The 20,630-nt window shown below is 41.7% G+C and overlaps 1 protein-coding gene across 2 annotated transcripts in view; it reads right to left on the reverse strand.

Annotated features, from left to right (window-relative positions):
* Positions 1-10,363: 10,363 nt before the first annotated feature.
* TNRC6C (trinucleotide repeat containing adaptor 6C) overlaps positions 10,364-20,630 on the reverse strand; it is a 732,779-nt gene continuing 722,512 nt past the window's right edge. For both annotated transcript variants that reach the window (XM_073683980.1, XM_073683979.1), the window contains exons 18-24: positions 19,983-20,153; positions 18,536-18,727; positions 18,275-18,418; positions 17,984-18,178; positions 17,607-17,677; positions 14,938-15,077; positions 10,364-12,602 (exon numbers count right to left, since the gene is read on the reverse strand). In XM_073683980.1, the coding sequence (XP_073540081.1) occupies positions 12,242-12,602; positions 14,938-15,077; positions 17,607-17,677; positions 17,984-18,178; positions 18,275-18,418; positions 18,536-18,727; positions 19,983-20,153 (1,274 nt within the window). In that variant the 3' untranslated portion in view covers positions 10,364-12,241. The remainder of the gene's footprint in view (positions 12,603-14,937; positions 15,078-17,606; positions 17,678-17,983; positions 18,179-18,274; positions 18,419-18,535; positions 18,728-19,982; positions 20,154-20,630) is intronic.

Raw genomic sequence — 20,630 nt, forward strand, 5'->3', positions numbered from 1 at the left:
TGAGAGGCTCTGGTCTAAAGGATTATTCTAAATTCCCTCACAGTAGAGCAGACGGCGCACACAGGGGACGTCAGATAGCATGATGCAGTGACGTCATCGCACCGTTCAGCATCCACTGCTGTACTTCAGAAGAATAGGAGCTATAAATATATAGGAGCTATAACAATAGGGGCTGGCTGTGGGGACATTGAAGGGACGGATATAGGGACAACATGGGTGAGCTGGATGTGTGGACATTGAGGTGCTAGCTTTGGGGACAATATGAGGGGCTGGATGTGGGAACATTACGAGGGGCTGGATGTGGGGACATTACGAGGCGCTGACTGTGGGGACATACAGTAGAGACCAAAAGTTTGGACACACCTTCTCATTTAAAGATTTTTCTGTATTTTCATGATTTTGAAAATTGTACATTCACACTGAAGGTATCAAAACTATGAATTAACACATGTGGCATTATATACTTAACAAAAAAGTGTGAAACAACTGAAAATATGTCTTATATTCTAGGTTCTTCAAAGTAGCCACCTTTTGCTTTGATGACTGCTTTGCACACTCTTGGCATTCTCTTGATGAGCTTCAAGAGGTAGTCACCGGAAATGGTCTTCCAACAATCTTGAAGGAGTTCCCAGAGATGCTTAGCACTTGTTGGCCCTTTTGCCTTCACTCTGCGGTCCAGCTCACCCCAAACCATCTCGATTGGGTTCAGGTCTGGTGACTGTAGAGGCCAGGTCATCTGGCGTAGCACCCCATCACTCTCCTTGTTGGTCAAATAGCCCTTACACAGCCTGTTGGCGTGTTTGGGGTCATTGTCCTGTTGAAAAATAAATGATGGTCCAACTAAACGTAAACTGGATGGAATAGCATGCCGGTGCAAGATGCTGTGGTAGTCATGCTGGTTCAGTATGCCTTCAATTTTGAATAAATCCCCAACAGTGTCACCAGCAAAGCACCCCCACACCATCACACCTCCTCCTCCATGCTTCACGGTGGGAACCAGGCATGTAGAGTCCATCCGTTCACCTTTTCTGCGTCGCACAAAGACACGGTGGTTGGAACCAAAGATGTCAAATTTGGACTCATCAGACCAAAGCACAGATTTCCACTGGTCTAATGTCCATTCCTTGTGTTCTTTAGCCCAAACAAGTCTCTTCTGCTTGTTTCCTGTCCTTAGCAGTGGTTTCCTAGCTGCTATTTTACCATGAAGGCCGGCTGCACAAAGTCTCCTCTTAACAGTTGTTGAAGAGATGTGTCTGCTGCTAGAACTCTGTGTGGTATTGACCTGGTCTCTAATCTGAGCTGCTATTAACCTGCGATTTCTGAGGCTGGTGACTCGGATAAACTTATCCTCAGAAGCAGAGGTGACTCTTGGTCTTCCTTTCCTAGGGCGGTCCTCATGTGAGCCAGTTTCTCTGAAGCGCTTGATGGTTTTTGCAACTGCACTTGGGGACACTTTCAAAGTTTTCCCAATTTTTCGCACTGACTGACCTTCATTTCTTAAAGTAATGATGGCCACTCGCTTTTCTTTACTTAGAATTTGTATCATGGCAAGAAAAAAGTAGCTAACAGTCTATTCAATAGGACTGTCCGCTGTGTATCCACCAGACTTCTACACAACACAACTAATGGTCCCAATCCCATTTATAAGGCAAGAAATCCCACTTATTAAACCTGACAGGGCACACCTATGAAGTGAAAACTATTTCCGGTGACTACCTCTTGAAGCTCATCAAGAGAATGCCAAGAGTGTGCAAGGCAGTCATCAAAGCAAAAGGTGGCTACTTTGAAGAACCTAGTATATAAGACATATTTTCAGTTGTTTCACACTTATTTAAGTATATAATTCCACATGTGTTAATTCATAGTTTTGATGCCTTCAGTGTGAATGTACAATTTTCATAGTCATGAAAATACAGAAAAATCTTTAAATGAGGTGTGTCAAAACTTTTGGTCTGTACTGTATATGGGAGACTGTGGTGGACATTATACTGTATATAGAGGGCTGTGGTGGTGACCATACTATATAATGGGGGACTGTGGTGGACTTTATACTGCATAGGGGGCTGTGGTGGACATCATACCGTATAGGGGGACAGTGTGAGGAGCGATACAGTTTGGAAAGGACAACGTGGTGGGCAGTATGAGGGCATCGTGTGAAGAGGTGCACAGAATGGATATGTAGAGGAGGCAGCGTGAAATGTGGGTACAGTAGCCGTAGGCGAGGTTGCATCTCCTGCACCCTCCCACGTTACATGAAAGTGGAGGTCCTCGCTGGATGTGTGGACTTGTGCTGTGAGGGCAATACGCCCATGTTAACCGTTGTTGCAGTTTTGCTAGGACCAGATGTTTCACAGTTAAATGAGGGAGACTACCATTCAAAAATACTTTTTACTGAACAGCAACTTGGTAAGGGTTATATACAAGGGATAGGGGGAACACAGTCTTATGGACGCTTCCTTTTAATTTGAAGCATTTTCCAGTTTCCTTCTGTCGTTGTCACCAGTCCCTCTATACCCAATGTTTTGCACTACTTCACTATAACCCATTTTTAACACTGCAGTCCTGACTAACAAGGGTCATTCACTTGTTCTGCTGTTCCACATCCTCTTTTTCCTGACGTTCTGGGACTCCCGCCCTGGACACTTTACTTGTCCCATGTACTCAGTCTAGTTTTAGGCCCATTGCCTTTTAGCGTTATAAGCATTGGGTCTCGTGGCTAGGCGTCCTCTCCTAGGACCCATTTCTAGAAGATCTCGCTATCCCTTTTCTCCGGTCTCCTCTCACTTTGAGTCACCCCATAATGCGATACTGCTCACCTTAGACCTTGTGGTCCACTCACTATGCACTCCAGGTCCTATCTGACTCTCTGACAGGAAATTGTCACTTTCCCTGTAACTCTCCCCTCTCACTCTGGGCTAGTCCCAAACATTAACTCTTACTATCCCTATTGTCAAACTACATATAATACTAATGCACATCACACTTCACATTATATCACATCACATAAATTAAATTTCACATTACACCATGTAACAATAATTTTGTTTGTTCAGAGGGAAATGTGGGCAGCATATCCATAACCTAAACAGTATGGCAAGAGGTTAGTATGGAGGGGGACACTGTGGAGACATAGAAAGTGTAAGGGAAAACAGTGGAGATGGGACAACCATGGTATTGGCCGTGGTTCATAAGTGCGGACGGTGTGGCAGTTATACATGATAATGGCTGACTGTGTGGGGGTTATAGCTCATAAGAGCAGACATTCTGGAGGTCATATACCATAGGACACTTATTTAGGGCATAGTATAAACAGATATTTTTATACAGAGGGCATTTTAAGAACATTTATTTTTAAGGGCACAGTGTTGGGATTTGCTGCAGAAGACCGGAGAAGAGGGAATCTGCAGAAAAGAGCTGTGGATGTGAAGTCATCATGGCGTCAGGACAAGATGGAGTTGAAAAGAAACGACTCAGAGATGTCACCTATAAGATACCTCGATGTAAATGTTTACTTGTTAATACTGACTACGTCTCATCAGTACTGTGGTTCCTGTATGGTCCTCAGTCTGATGACAACTCCCAGCATCTCCTTACCATTCTTAAAGACATAATGGGAGTTGTATGTTCATGAGATACAAATGTATATGGGCCTGACGACATTACAACTGATTGCTGTACTAAGCTTGGTGATATAGTCATGTCCTGATGGTGTTCTGGTGTCGTGTACATGTAGTGGTGTTTATCTTGATGTATTCATGTACTGATTATGGTTCTGGTGACGCATTAATGTACTAATAGTGGTTCTGGTTATGTATTCATGTACTGATGGTGGTAACAGTGATGCATTTATCTACTGCTGGTGGTTCTGGTGCTGTATTCAAGTACTGATGGTTGCTCTAGTGACCTAATAATTTGCTGATGATAATTCTGGTACCATATTATGTATTATTGATGGCTCTGGTGTTCTATTTGTTCACTGATGATTTTGGATTCATGTACTGATGATGGTTCTAGTGATCAAAACATTAACAGAACAACCATCACTACTTGAATATGTCAAAAGAACCACCATCCCTACATGAATGCGTCACCAGAGCCACTGTCTGTACAGGAAAATGGCACCAGAATCACCATCAGTTCTGTTGCAAACTGTATTTGTCGCATGACGGACGTAAAAACCATCAGATGTATCCCTTTAGCTACTTTGGGATCTGTTTAGTTTCCATTAGGATATCCGTCAAATGCTGGGCACCTTAATTGAAACCAAACCCCTTTGTAGTTAAGCTATATTAGTTTCCATGACCGTCATTGGGTCTGACATTTACAAGATAGGACGTCAGGGATAAATATCGCTATTTGTCCCTCGTATTGTGTAAATGGCCCACAATGATTCTATATTTAAATTTGAAAACACACCCTCTGGTGAGCCTCACCCCTAAAATACACAAGTTTTTTTTTTTTACTTTTGCTGGTATTTTTGAGAGAAAAAGGTAATATTTCTAGTGGAAGTGATCATCAGAGCAGGTGTTAGGGGACCAGTTACCTTAGTCTCTGACCTATTCCTTTATTGGGGGATGAGGGTGCACCATCAGCTTCATACTTTGTCCTGGTCCAGGTTACCAGTATGATTACCTTTATAGCTCACCAAAAAGTTGTTAGTCACTAAGGTTTACCAGAAACTGTGTTATCCAGCTATTTCTCATTTAGGGTATGTGCCCACGATCAGGAAGAGCAGACATTTGGATGTAGCTCGCCTGCGCAGCATCCAAAACGCTGCTTTCTACATTACAAGCACAGTGGATGGATTTATAGAAATCCCATGCCCACTGTGCTTCTATTTAACGCAGCGTAAACTCACCCACGGTGCGGGTTTACGAGCCGCAGCAATGTTATCTGCAGGGGAGATGCTAGTTTCCGCGGCATAGTTTCACCCATAGCCATTTATTAGATGCGGTAAATCCGCATGGTTCACTGAACACATGCTGATTTAACTGCGTGATAAGAACGCGTTTTGAAAGCAGTGAAAATACGCTGCATCCAAAACGCTGCTATTTCCTGATCGTGGCCACATCTATCTATCTATCTATCTATATATAGATATATATATATATATATATATATATATATATATAATCGTCTTATCCCGTCTGTCTGTCATGTCCAGGAAATCCCGCGTCGCTGATTGGTCACGGTCGCTGGCCGCGACCAATCAGCGAGATTGGCTCCAAATTTCAACAACGCTCTGCTGATTGGTCACGGCCGCCAGCCGACCGCGATCAATCAGCGAGATTGGCGCCAAATTTAAACACCGTTTTGCTGATTGGTCGCGGTCGCGACTAATCAGCGATTTTAGCGCCAAATGTAAACAAGCTCGCTGGTCCTCACTAACACAGCTCGCTGACTGGTCGCGGCCGCCACCCGCGACCAATCACCGATATTGGCGCCAAATTTAAACACAGTTTTGCTGCTTGGTCGCGGTTGCCGGCCGCGACCAATCAGCGATTTTGGCGGCTAATTTAAACAACGTTCTGCTGATTGCGCCCGGTCGGCCGCATACATATTCTAGAATACCCGATGAGTTAGAATCGGGCCACCATCTAGTAGCCTTATAAGTAGTAACCTGGTAAAAAAGGAAACCTTGTTTGGCTTATGTTACTTGTTGACTCTTTATTTGAGGTTTATCCATCACAATGGGCTCGATGCATTATTGCATTTGTGCCTTTTTATCTAGTTTCTGGTGTTTTAAATCGGTTTTTGATTTGCAAAAAACCACAAATGAAAACAAAATTGGCTTAGTCTATTTTATATGTATTTGCCTGTTTTGTTACAAAAAAAACAAAAGTTTAACATTATGAATGTGGTTTTTGTTTTCCGGGTGTTCGCTAATGATTCACCAATTGTGACTTTTTATAAAAAGTCACTAAATGTTTGCCAAAATGTACCCAGTTCATCAGTTGGAGTGATTTTTCTTTTACAAGTGGACTTTTTGCACAAAATTCTGTGACTTTTTTTAGCAGATCATGTCTTTTGCTCTAAAAAGTCATGGTGAGCATTAGGTGAGCATTTTTTATTTTCCATGAAATTCATGAACTAGAAGCGCAACTTTGAAGAATTCGAGCAAATAAATATTCACGGATACCACGACAAAAACCAGACACGTTAAGAAAAAAATGCAAATGGGTCTGAAATCTCACAATATGAACTGTATTCATCATTAAGTATATCACCAAGACCCGGTGAGGCTGGTTTATTTAGGATTATACTGACATTATGGCGTAAATTATTCTGAAGTTCAAGCAAGTGAAAGAGCTCATGAGTTGAGGCATATTCAAAAGATTTGTTGCAGAAATAAACTTGTAACTATAAACTTTTGCTGTTGAAATACCAAAGCCCAGTACTTCAAAGGGATGTAGCAGGTAAGGAGAATTATGAAGTGACAGAACGGAACTTCCCTACTTGAAAAATGGGTCAAATTAGTTTATTAAAATTTAAATACCTGGTGTTCTTCTTCGGCATAGGACTCCTCTTCTACTCCTCACATATCCTTCAATAATAATCTGCGTATTCATTGTCAATGAAGAGTGACTCTAAACACTCCTGCAAGTATCAGACTACATCCAGTTGTCAATATAGTCATGCATTTCCAATAGAAAGAACAGGAGAACAATATAATGCAGATTTCTAGCTAAAGATGCTCCAGAATTGTTATTTTCTGAGCAATATATTGCTAAATCAGAGATGACACAAGAGGATTGGAGCGAGGCTGTGACCTCCCCACAAAGCATTTCACCAGTAATTAATAACCAGCTAGTCCAAATGTATATAGTCCATCAATGCTACCTGACACCTAGCAGGTTATAGAAAATGGATAGTTCCAACACTGCAGATTGCCACAGGTGTAGGGAAGAGATGGCAGATTTTATACACCTGATGTGGTATCGCCCTCCTATTGCAGACTTTTGGAAAGAGGTCATAGCTATCCTCATGGAGATCACACAATCCCCTGTACCACTCTGCCCTAAGGTGTGTTTATTAGGAATCCTTGATGAGGAGACCTGGCCTCACTACCCTTGCACTTTTCTCAGGGAAACATTGTCTTTGGCCCGCAGGGCTATCGGCATGAGAAGGATGGATGGATAGACCGCCGCGAATTTCACACTGGGTCAATATGAGAGGGTGGTATACAAAAATAGATATTGTCCTCAAAAATTTGATACAGTATGGAAGCTTTGGTTTGATTCTCCCTTCACACTAATCCCCAAGTGATGAGGAGCATTCGCTCATGATAAAGTATGTGATATTTGGTGCCAGACATGGGTGTCTTATGGTTTTGGTTAAGATATTAAACCCATGGTGTGTTAAAAACAAGGTTAAATATCCCAAGACCGTATTCATGAGCAATGAGAAATGCTGTTTGTTCTATGATGTAACCTTGTTATGTTGTATAATCAGATTATTATTTTTTTTAACTTGTTTTATTGAAGATGACAAATCCTCTTCCTTATTTGTCAATGTGCGTCCATGAGTGTCTTTATTAAAGGGATTCTGTCACGTTTTTTCTACCTAATCTGAGAGCAGCATAATGTACTGACAGAGACCCTGATTACAGCGATGTGTCACTTACTGGGCTGCTTAGTGTAGTTTTGATATAATCACTGTTTTATCGGCAGGAGATTATCACTAGAGGACTAGTAGGTCTGCTGCAAGGTAGTCCTCCATATTCATGAGCTCTGTATAACCCCTCCCCCACCACTGATTGCCAGCTTTCTGCATATGCACAGTATACACAAAAATCTGTCAATCAGTGGTGTGGGCGGGGTCATATAGAGCACAGCATTCAGAGAACTGCTAGATCTGCAGCAGCTAGCACAATGATTTTATCAACACTGCAGCAAGCGGCCTGGTAAATGGCAAATCACTGGAATCAGGGTCTCTGCCTTCACATTATGCTGCTCTCAGATGGGGTAGCTGGCAGATACCCTTTAATGGGGCACTGAATATTGTAAGAAGCCAAGGCTCTATGTGATACACAAAAGGCAATCGCAACCAAGCAAAACCCCCAAAACAAACAAAACTGCAGTTTATTAAGTTTTTTTTTTTCTTTTTTAAGAAGCTTCAACATTTTTTGAAAGCATCTTTTGGTGCAATTCATTAACAAACACATTCTAGGAGAGAAAAAAATAAAATAAAACATTAATAAGCCACAAACGTCCTCTTGTCCTTAAATTTCAGTTACAGACATTGTAAGACCCAAACATAAAAGAAAAAAAATTACACAGTTTTTTTTTTTTGTTTGTTTTTTTTTTCATTTTAAATTCAGTAACATATTTGGAGAGATTTGCATGTCCTTCAATACTATATATTGTATATTCTTTTATATATATTTATAGAACTCTTTTCACATGGAAGAAATGTTCAAATGCCTTGTGTTTCAGCACACAGACCTCTCCCCCCAGCCAGTAAAATGAATGCTCAGTGGGCATCTAATGTGGAGAGTGGCAGGCGTTGGTGGGACCCTTCTGGTGGGAGAACCACTGTGTAGTGGCATTTTTGCATTCATTTTTTTTTTTTTTTCTTCTTCTTTTATTAATTAAACTCCCCACAATACAATAAATGACAAATAGTGCTCTTTAACCTCTTTTCTGTCAGGGAGGGGGCACAATATAATACATTAGTAGCGCGCTATGTTGTTTTCACACTGGCAGAAAAGTGGTTAACCATTTAAAAAAAAAAAAAAAAAAGTATTTTTTTTGTATAGAATTCCTGCAGACAAATACAGAGGAAACTGCAGATTGCTGCATGTCACACACAGGAACAGTTAACGTTTGCTTGTACACAATCAATAGCGTCATGCACTTTCCTGCTGTGTGCCTACATCATACAACCTGCCCCACTAGTACAGTAGAACTTGTGTATTAGACATTTAACCCTTTTGCAGCTAGAGATAAAAGGGCAGTAAAAACTTTTTCCCGTTTTTTTTTTTAAAGTTTTTCTTTTTTCTCTTTAAAATCTTTGGGACGATATTGCATCCAACAGAAAAGAGTGAAACAAACACATTCTTCACAGAAAGAAGTCTTGTCAGACACTCCGCTCGCTTTCTTTGTAAACCATGTAACCTTCTTTTGTCTTATTCATTGAAAAAAATATATAATAAAATAAAAATAAAAAAAAAAACACAAGTAAGCGCCGGAGAGATCAGCAACATAATGCACATAGAGTAAAAAAAAAAAAAAAAAAAAAAAAATCAGAAACTAAACTCTAAATAATGACCCATTTGGAGTGCCACAATTTTAAGGATTGTCCCAGTGCCTGTAACAGACAAATTCTAATTGTGAAGTAAGATGAGAGAGGAAGCACCCTCCCATGTCACAGTCTGTTCCTCCGCCCGTCGAGGGGCGGCGTATGGCAGACAGAGGTAGCATTATGAAGTAACACATACAATAGTACTGATGAATACACCCCACCCTCAACACACAGAACATGGGGTTACAATACACAGGTTGTACTGTCTGAAGTCATTTTCCCCCCATCTGCTTTGCCAGAAGGGTGAGAAAGGGATGTTTAATATATTTGTACAGGACAAATTAGTTTGGATTAAAAATCTAGTACAATTTAAGAAAAAAAAAAAATAATAATGGTAGTTCTGTCTCCAACTTGGCTTGTGCATAGATCAGGATCCTATAAACCGCTCCAGTACCCCAAAGGATGGAGGCCCAGCTGGTACTGAAGGCATTTAACACCCACCCTGTTGAAACGACCCACAAGGCAGAACAATTCATGGGCCGTTTTAGCAAATAAGAGATGACACCAGCCATTGCCGAGATCCAAACCATACATTTCACAAAACCAATTAAAGCCTATTGCTCATAGTCCATCCTGCTCTTTCAAGAACACCAAAATGGACCCCAAACAAAATTTGAAACAGGAAAGGTTTGACCTCCCTTTACATTACAGGCTGTTTGTAATAAAGGCCTTTCCGACAGCTCTTGTTCTTTTTCTAATTTAAAAAGCCAAGAAAATCATCATTTTCTTTTGATTCAACATAAAGCAGTATTTTAACATATAAAGCACTCTTGAAACATTTCGAGTCCATTATTTGGTAAGTGTGTAACTGCTACAAACAGGGATTGTTTGCCATCCTCTTCTACATATTCATCAGTTCTTTCCCCTTTATATTTCAGTGCTTGAAGCTGGGTAATTATTTTTTTTTCTGAACATTTTCTTTTTCATTTATTTATTTTTTTTGTAAATAGCTTTTTTTTTTTTTTTCTTAAAAATACAATGAAATGGTTTTGTGGTGTTCTACTCCTCTGGAAATGTCACATTTTCCTGAGAAAGATATCCACGATGTGCAAGATAGTGATTAAAAAAAAAAAAAAAAGATTTTTTTTTTTTTTTTTTTACCTTCGTTCACCAACAGAAAAAAAAATGACAAAAATGTAAAATATAAAAAGGGGGGAAAAAAAATAAAATGTTGCACAGCAATGGCTAAAGTTATTCTTTTTTTTTTTCTTTAATAAAACACTGGTACTTTCCCCGAGATGTAAAGGAATAGCTATTTGAAAATAGAGTTTTGAAATTCAATGGAAGTTTTTTTTTTTCTGTATTTTTTTTTTTTGGATTTTACTTTTTTTTTTTCTTTTTTTTTTTTTTTAAAGTTGTACTTGTTTTTGGAGAAAAGCAGAAAACACAGAGTAACGTAAAACGAAGAGTTTTGTAAACAGGTTAGAGCCAGGAGAGGCTTCTGCATTTAGACGCAGTTCAAAACCTGCATTCTGCAGTGTTCCTTTCAGGGATCTGCTCATGGCGGCTGCTCCAGTTTGTAAGTCCAAGTGCCAAAGCAAATACCCCAAATAGATACGAGAGTCCATAAATATGCATTATTCCCCAAAGATGAATCATTGGAAAGGTAGACAAATGTTTGTGAGTTTTTCTTCAGAGATAAGCACGCGGCAATTTTTTTCTTTTTTCGTTTTTTTTTTCTTAAAAATAAGTCCTTGAGTAAACATAGATACGTGTTAACTCTGTCCTACTTTCCACACTCTTAGCAAATATATATATATATGTCTGTGTATATATATCTAAATACACATACATATATATGATCATACAGATATTTTTAACCAATTGGTTAGCCGCAAGGTCTGAATGCGGCTTTGAAAATTTCAGTGCAAAGTCAAAAAGGTGAAGATAAAAGTATATAAGTACTAAGACAAATCTATTTAAAAACTGACCTAAAAGCATAAAAGCAATAGTAAACCCAAAAAAAGGGGAAAAAAAAAAAAAAAAAAAAAAAAACCTTTGCCCCCCCCTGAACTGCTCATATATTTTTGTTTGTGCACAGAATTGTGGGTAGTAGGGCAGTAATAGCAAACAGTTAATTAGAAAAGAGGGATGGATTTCGGAAAGGAACCTGTGCACGCTTGTATATTGTATGTCACCTCTTGGAAATCACGTAACGTGCCCCTTTAAATGTGCATAGACACTTGCACAAACAGTATAGCTGAGGCCCAAAACCCTGACAGAAGCCAATATATGGAGTAGATCTGCTGGATTCAAGTATATCTAATGACTGATATGAAGCTTTCGAGGGATCTAATGAAAAAAATAAAAAAGAAATAACAGGAGTAAAGGCTCTGGACAAAGGTTATGTGCATAGGCAGATCCAAGGGGGGTGTCAAACTAGAGCCATCCTTCCATTGTTTCCGTACCAATATTAACTTCATACAGAACGACAAGAGTATGCAGATCTTGCTTCTGCCCCTCTGACTTACGGGCCTCATCTGATGTGCATAAAAGACCAAGGCTTCTATATCCCACCCTACTATTTCCCCCTGCCCTCAAAACAACCCTCTCCAGCCCTGTCGTATGAAAAGTGCCCTTACTTTCAAGTCCCAGCAAAAGCAGCGTTGATCGTTTTTTTAATCTTCTTTGAATACTTTAAAAACTTAAGAAAATTGCTTGACCACTTGTACTAAGAGAGACAGACCCTTCCCCTTTTCTCCGGAACCCTTCCTTTCCCCTTCCCTCCCATGCCCCCATACTGTTTCTCCGAACAGTTCACAAGGGTGCAGTGGAGAGGGTGAGAAAGAGAAGATACTGCATGGAGAGAAGACTTGGGTCTGAAGAATATGAAGTCTTCACAAAGCTCGGACTGGAAAGGACTGGATATTATTTGTTTTGAAGTTTTCAGTTCGTGCTGATGATTTAGAAATTCATAGCATCTAAGTGCAACATGTCTTCAGATGGATTCACCGCTCAGCAAGTCTCCTGGTAGCAGAGTGTTGAGAGGTGTTGGACTGCGAATGATCCTCGCATCGTCTGATCCAGGCGGGCCCCACAAACTGCTGGAGTACTGCGGGACGCTGCTCCAAAGAAGGTCATTGCTTCCCTTGCCGCTTAAACAAGGAGGGTTCCAGTGGGCGGTGTCATTGCGCACCATGTTGTGAGAGCCCCCACCTCCACCCAGTCGAGGCTGACTATTCCCAGTGTTAGACTGCCAGCTGGAAGTGGGGGGCAAACACTGCCCTTGTGCCAAGAAACGATTTACCTCTTCTTCCCCAGCAAACTCTGCCAAAATAGTAGTGTTACTCAGGACGCACCTACACAGAAGAAAGGAAGAATCAGCCATCTAAACAGTAACCATTGTTTCACTTTTATTTCATAAATCAATAGTACACGTGCCAAGAAGAAACTTTGTAATGTATCTTATCAGAGAAATCTGCTTCTTTCTCCTCCTGGACTGATTCATCACTCCCAATTCATGGGTAATTTCTGTATTCAGTAATGACAGACTTTCTCAGTACTGAGATAGGAGGTGGCAGGCACTCATAAGAGTCAAAGGAGGGGGGAGCTAGAGGCAGACACAGCCATTCTGCTGTAAGTTCTCCCTCCTGAAAGATACATTGTAGTTAAAGGGACTCTGTTTGACCAGTAATTCTGTGCTGACAAAGTCCCGCCACTCGATGCTTCATGGCAGGGGTATTTAAGTTCACCTTCCAGCCTGCTTGTTTTTCCTCAGTCTCTACCCCCCCCCCTATTTGATTGACAGCTCTGGCTTCATAGAGCCACAGAAGGGTGGAGATAGATGGAAACCAAGCAGGTGGGAAGGTATATATAAATGATTGGCCCCGCCATGATGAATGAGCGCTGGTACTTGGTTTGAACAGTCATACTGAGCTGACAGAGTCCCTTTAACATGAAGTTAAAATGTAATCAGATTTTCTACAATGAAATCAAAATACAATGCTCATCCCTCTAAGGCTATGTTCAGAAAATGGATTTTCAGACAGTAAAATCTGATTATGATACAGAAATCTGTGCCAATAGTACAGGCAAGTCTACAGGCAAAATTAGGATACCAATTTCCTTGATCAGACATCTGTTTCAGCCTCAATAATTTAATGGATAAAGTACAAGAGGAATCCGAAGAAGGAGGTGACAGATCAAATCCACGCTTTAAAGGGACTCTGTCAGCACAGAATGACTGTTCAAACCAAGTATAGGAGCTCGGTGCTTAATGGCACGGCCAAACATTTATATACACCTTCCCACCTGCTTGTTTTCCATCCATCTCCACCTTTCTCTGGCTCTATGAAGCCAGAGCTATCAATTAAGGAGAGGGGGGTTGGAAATAGAGGGAAAGCACATAAGTGGGAAGGTGTAGTTAAATGTTTGACCACACTAAAGGTGCACCCAGCACCTGTACTTGATTTGAACAGGTCATTCTCTGCAGACAGAGTCCCTTTAAGTGCACCTTCAACACTACTTTTTTCCCTCAATCTCCACCCCCTCTTTGATTGACAGCGTTGGCTTTATAGAGCCAGAGAAGGGCGGAGATACATGGAAACCAAGCAGGTGGGAAGGTGCAGTTAAATGATTGGCCACTCCATGAACAACTGAGCTACAGTAGTTGGTTTGAACAACCATTCTGTGCTGACAGAGTCCCTTTAAAATTATGTGCCATTAGATCAGATAATTTCATATTGGTTTTAGGACTGATTTCATCACAGAATACAAGTTGATTTTAGGAAATCGCGGCAAAGCTATGTTTTTTTTTTTTGCAGCGATTGCAATATGTGAATGCACCTACAGCTCGTAACAAAGAAATAACAAACAGACATTAAGGCTGTGTGCCCACGTAGCGTTTTTCAAGCGTATATGCTGCGGAATTTCCGCAGCGTAAACGCTTGTAAAACGCATGTATATCCGCACCCCATGGTCCCCAATGGCAATCCGCAATGTCAATGCCCATGCTGCGGATTTTTCCGCAGCGTATATGCTGCGGTCAAAAATCCGCAGCATGTCCATTAATTTTGCGGAAGCGCTGCGGAATCAATGTGCGGATGGTACCCAAGTCTGGAGGAGAGGAGACTCTCATCCAGACCTGGGTACCAAAGAACCTGTAAAAAAAAGAAAAAATAAAGTTTATACTTATCTTCTGATGTTTTCCCTCCGTCGCGCTGTTGTCTGAAGGACCTGCCACGTCATGAGTCATGTGACCCATCACATGACTCAATGACGTCACCCCAGGTCCTGCACACAACAGCGTGAGCCGCTCAAGACTCCGGACGGGGCAGAGAATGCATCGGTAGGCGAGTATAAACTTTATTTTTTACCATTCTGATTCTTTTTTTTAACTATTACTTGGTCACACTATATAAATCCATGCCGGTTGCATGGATTTATATAGTGTGAACAAGTTGTCAAAGCACTTTTCCAAGTGATGCTTATAATCACTTGGAGAAGTGCTTGATAACCCGCATGCGGAAATGCATGCAAAGACGCCTCACAAACGCTTCTACCTGGCGGGAAAACGGCATGTAATATCCGCATGCGATTTTCCCGCCAGGGAGATGCGTAAAAAATATGCTTCAGGTCCGCAACGTCGGCACATAGCCTAATACTAACTCAAAGGAATAATCATCATGCACTTACATATGTAGGGACTTCTGGGCTTTTGCAGCTTCCTCCTTTGAGCTGTACCTGACCACGGCGTTGCCTTGAGTAAGGTTCAGATGGAATGTTATGAGCGGGCCATGCTGCAGGCACAGCGTCCTCAGCGTAGAACCATCAATCTGTTTTGTAAAACAGCACCATCAGTTTTATATAGTACAAGATTAGGAATAACTAACAGCTTTTATGTATTACACAATAATTAGAGAGCCAATGCAACGTTCCACCTACGAGTTTAATTAGTGAAGTCATTATGCAATCTGCAATACAAATAGACTCAATTACCCCTCAAGTATTCTTGTGACTGCAGGTTTTAGCACATATTAAGGCCAGTTTCACACATCCGGATATTTCCGATACCGGAGATATCCGTGTCTACTGTGTGGCACATGTGTGCCGCATTAGTGTGACACGTACCGGCGTTTGGGAATCAGCGGTACAGTTTGCGCTGTTCCTAAGCGTCGGGTGCTGAACGCTGCCCTCATCATTGTCCCCTGCCGGCGCTACGATCAGCACAAGCAGGGGTTAATGATGAGAGTTGTAGTCTGCTCCCGGTGTCTCCACCTGTAAAAATAAGAATAAAATAAAAAAATCCATATACTCACCTGTATTAAGTGTCCCCCGCTGTAACCCATGCGACCGATCAGCAGAGGAGCCGCGGAGAATGAAGCGCTGCAACGAGCGATCCCAGAGTTGCACTGAGCTCAGTGAGAGTGACAGGAGACCGCTTGCTGAGCGCAGTTCTGGGGCCGCTCGCTGCAGCGCATCATTCTCCCTGACTCCTCTGCTGAGCGGTCACATGGATTACAGCAGGGGACACTAAAGACAGGTGATCATATGGATTTCTTCATTTGATTCTTATTTTTACAGGTGGAGGCACTGGGAGCAGACTAACCCCTGCTAGTGCTGATCGCAGAGCTGACAGGGGACTATAATGAGGGCAGAGTTCAGCACCCGATGCTTGGGAAGAGCGCTAACTGTACTGCCGATTCCCAACCGCCAGTATGTGTCACACAGATGGCATCCGTGTGCAGTACGTGTTTACACGGAGCCATTGACTTGAATGGTTTCATGTGATCCGTGCTGCCGGCCAAAAACGGACATGTCAGAGTGTGGAGCACACAGACACACGGTCCGTGGAAACACTTCGACATGTGGATGTGGGCATTTGAATGGGTCTACGTGTGTCAGTGTCTCCAGTAGGTGTGGAAACGGTCACCACACGTACCGGAGATACTGACGTGTGAAAGAGCCCCAAAGGTATGTTTACTCAACGAGTATTGATAGGAGCATTGGAAAGTTTCTGTTCTGAAAAAAAAACAAAAAATTCACTGTGAACATACCCTTAGGTATTTTTTTTAAAGGTTACTGGTTTCTTCCCTGAAGAGTCTTTTGTATCATTTTTTCAGCCGTTTCCTTATCATTTTATCTGCCAGCGTTTTTTTGGAGTGTTTTTCGATGGTTTCTGTGTTTTGTTTTTTTTTTCACTTTATTGAATAATGAATAAACTGCTAGTGTTTTCTAAGCAAAAATGATGGTATGACAATTCAAAGACGTCCAGGCATCTTTCCCATGGACTTGTAAAGTATAGAGCGTCTTCCAAAAGGAAAATGCCGGCAGAATGGACCTCACTTCTTTTCATTGCTTGTCGTTTTTAGAAACCTGAAGCAGTTAAAAGACGGCCAAAAGCCAGAACATATAACAGCAAGTGGTATTTACAGAGAAATGCATATGTTCTTTATTTTGAGCATTTTTTACAGGTTTTTCAGTTAATTTCCGAGACCGACACAGCTTGAAAAAGGCGCTGTATGTACATATCCTAGAGGGGTTTTCAGAAAACCCCAGTGTCCAGGTGCAGTTTGTGTAAAAAAAACAACAACAAAAAAACACTTCTTTACTCACTGTCCCTGGGCCCAGTGCTGCAGCCAATCAGTGAGCTCAGCCCAAGTAGACGGCACAAGCCACTCAGCTCACTGACTGGCTGCAGTGCGATCAACGTGACGTCAGCAGTGCAGACAATAACAGTCACCGGAGCAGTGGTGGAAACTCAGAGGTAGACTAAAGGGAGGGCAACTAAAGATCAGTTTGATTTGTAAAACAAACTTCAGAAGGGGGACAGGGGTTTTCAGAAACTGTAAACCCATTTAAACCCTACTGTACATTTTATATTTAGCTCCAAGTATCACATTTTATCGTTTGATGATTTTTCGCGAACGTTTTCCTGCTTCTACATGACAAGATCCAAGTATGGCTGCATGCTTACATTCTCCATCTCACAACTATATAATGCATCCATATGGTTCAGATCCACACAACAGTAATGTTAGCCTTGTATGGGCCCAAGCAATATCCTTGTGCCTCAGATCTTTTATGGAGGCTTTTACCCCTAAATAAAAAATGGGAAAAAAAGCCTCTTGACAATACACCAAGGTCGCATACGACCCAGACATAAGGCAGAACATGGAGGAACGGGAATACCTGTGCATTTCATGAGGATTTCAGTAGAAAGGGCATTGCCATGGCCATGACACCGAATATGTGACTGACTGTGAACCATACCTCCTGCGGTAGTGTATATACTCATGTAGATCTACTGTTTACTACCGTATCTATCTACACTAATCACAATGTAATCTGTAGAATCTCAGTACCTGTGGAGTAAGATTGCGCAGGACCAGCCAGCTACTAGTTCTTCCTGAACTGTCTGTGCTCCAAGTTGAACCTGTAACAGGTAATATGGAAGTTTTTAGTTAAAGTCTCATCAATTTGCCTTACCAGATTCCCAAATCTTGGTCAGCAACCTTCATGAAGGATAATGGGGGCAAAGATGTACTACGGTCTCAGATGACTGCCAGATACAGCAGATATCATTTATAGAATACCAGAATCTTCATAATATAAATGACACCAGCTGGAGTATCATTTTTCCTTTGTGTAGACACCACTTTTTTTTTATAAAAGTATCTGTATAAGGTGTGTGCTGAGTGACAACTCAAACCTACTATATCAGACAGATGTGTATCCATACCTGCTGAGTATGAGCTGGTCCACCCCAGCTGGTTTGAACCCCAGGCAGAGGAAGGCTTGGCATTGGTGAGCCCCGGTGGCGGTCTTGTTGGAGCCGTAGTGTTTCTAGGTACCTTCCACAACTCATGAGACAAGGACGGTTGAGTGTGGGAAATAGGACTTGACGACCAGGTGGACTTTATATCAGACAGTTTTGCTACGGGAAGATAACAATTTTCACTTAAGACCTTAAATCCACAGTTAAACCCGAGCGGCTCACTGTGTGTCTAATATTAGAACATAATCGTGATACCTCCACTCTTCAGTAGGTAGCGGTTTACATCCTGGATCGTGGTGTTAATGGTGGGTCCAGTAGGGACACTTCCAGGGGTCACATCGGGATCATTCTCTGGGTCAATATTTTGCAATCCTTTCCAAGGCACTCCTGGATGAAATTCTGCAGAAACAAATATTTTACCTTACGTTAACTCACCTTATATTGAGGTTCTGTTGACCTGATATTCATCTCCATCACATTGCTCTAAACTGGTATTTTGTTGCATTAGATACCTACCAGGAGGCCAGTTAATACTGGATCCATTTGAGATTTTTTCATTTTCAGATTTGGCACGTGACCAATTATCCGGAACAGCAACAGGGGGACTTGTTGGCGATTCACTGCTTGGGAGAAGATCGTACCGGCTATAGGAGTCCTCCATAGATGGCTTTACAGGAGGGCCAATGCTTAGGTTCCCGGACAGACTACCTGATTAGTAAAACAAAGAAGGTAAAGGGATTAAGGAAACCATATTTACATATAGTACATAAATGGATTAAAACACTGTTAGGTATGGCATGTTAACTTGTGCTGGGATTTGCTTAGTCTGGAAGGCACAGTCTTAAAGGGAACCTATCAGTTGATCCAAGCTGCCCAAACCACAGGCATGAATCAGAACCCAGCTATACTATTGCATCAGAGTATTTTTGTCTCTGAAACGCTCTGGTGGTTAGAGAAAGCCCCACTCCGCTCCAGGCAATTGAAAGGTCCCTCCGGTGTATGTACATTGAAAAAGACATGTCAGTCAACTAGAGCAGTGCGGGAAGAAGCCCAGTTGAACAAATGCTGCCTGAGCATTTCAGAGAAATCATAGTTTAAAGATCCAGTGGGCTAGCATAGGAAGAGATGTGACTAGTCCGGTGTCACCCCCGGCCTGGAGAAGCTGGCACCAGACAAGTCACTCCTATTCCTATGGTGCCCAAGAGGCTTCTTCCCGCACTGCTCTAGTTGACTGACGTGTATTCCTCGATGTACACTCACTGGAGGGACCTGTCAATCACCTGGAGCGGAGTGGGGCTTTCTCTAACCACCAGAGCGTTTCAGAGAAAAATATACCCTGATGCAATAGTATAGCTGGGTTCTGATTCATGCTACCCTTGATTTGGGCAGTATGAATTGACCGATAAGTTCACCACACACATTAGATAAAAGTTGGCTGAACTCCTGATTTCAGCTGACCATCTGATGTGTATGGGGGCCTCCCGAGTCTCCCCCAACAGATGATATAACGGTCAGTTGGAATTTCAATGCCTGATCCTTTTGTATGCAAGTAGACAAGCTGCCACCACCAGAGGTTTATGGCACGGACTTTCTCCACACATTAAAAAAAACACAGAAACACTCGGCTGAGCAGAGTTTAAAGTGTAAGGCGGAGTTGGTAGACATATCTGTCTGCTGAATAAACATTCAGTCAACGGCTCTCTCATGTGTATGGCCAGCTTTAGTGAAGTCTGCTTATGTGCCTGCCCCATGACCACTGACAAGACACACATACTAAGAGACTATCTTCAGGAAATTGGTGCAATCTGTCTTACAAGAAAACAGATATCATGAGTATCAAGTTAGCGAGAGTCAAGTTACTCTACTTCAGTAATGACCTCATGATGAAGAATGGTTTGTGAGTTTTGTGTTGTCAGGTTACAACAACAATTAGCAAAGTAAAATGTCTGGTATTTAGTCTTACTTGGCTTGCCAGGGCTAGGGTCAAGAGGTGAAGAAGAGTTTGCCAGGCTATCCATAGAGTTGGGGTGAGTCCATTGCGGCAGACGAGACTGAGATTGGGATGTATCCTTCACTGACAGACCACTAGTCATGTCCATACTGCTTACATTCATGGTGGGATTTAATCCAGGAACTACAAGGAAAGAACATTTGTACATTAGGTGAACACTATAAAATTTGATTATTTTTGTGAGATGACATTATATTGGTTGCTGCTGTGTTTTTTTTTTAAATTTATGATACAGAACTCAACATTCCCAGACAGATTCAAAAGATTACATACTGACTGCTTGTGGTCACCAATGGAGGGAGCATGGAAGCCTAATGTATACTGATTTATTCATGTATATATCGTATGTGATAAGCTCCTAAATTCTCACTGACGGTGATTGCAGGTAACCAGCTTGGGGGTTTTAAGAAGTGCCTGTCATCAGGATTTTGTACTAAAATCAAACTAATGGCATGTATACAGAGGCGCTTTAATGCGTAGTAAATGCTTACCGTTCTTGTAGAAATCCATTTTTCTCTTTTAGAGAAATCAATCATAGAAATTGTCTGCTAATGAGTTACAAGTGCAGTGGGCAGGCAGTGAAGTTACACCTCTCCAGCC

The sequence above is a fragment of the Phyllobates terribilis genome, unplaced genomic scaffold (assembly GCF_046119375.1).
Source record: "Phyllobates terribilis strain yellow unplaced genomic scaffold, ASM4611937v1 Scaffold_5__5_contigs__length_657084704, whole genome shotgun sequence".
NCBI lineage: Eukaryota > Metazoa > Chordata > Amphibia > Anura > Dendrobatidae > Phyllobates > Phyllobates terribilis.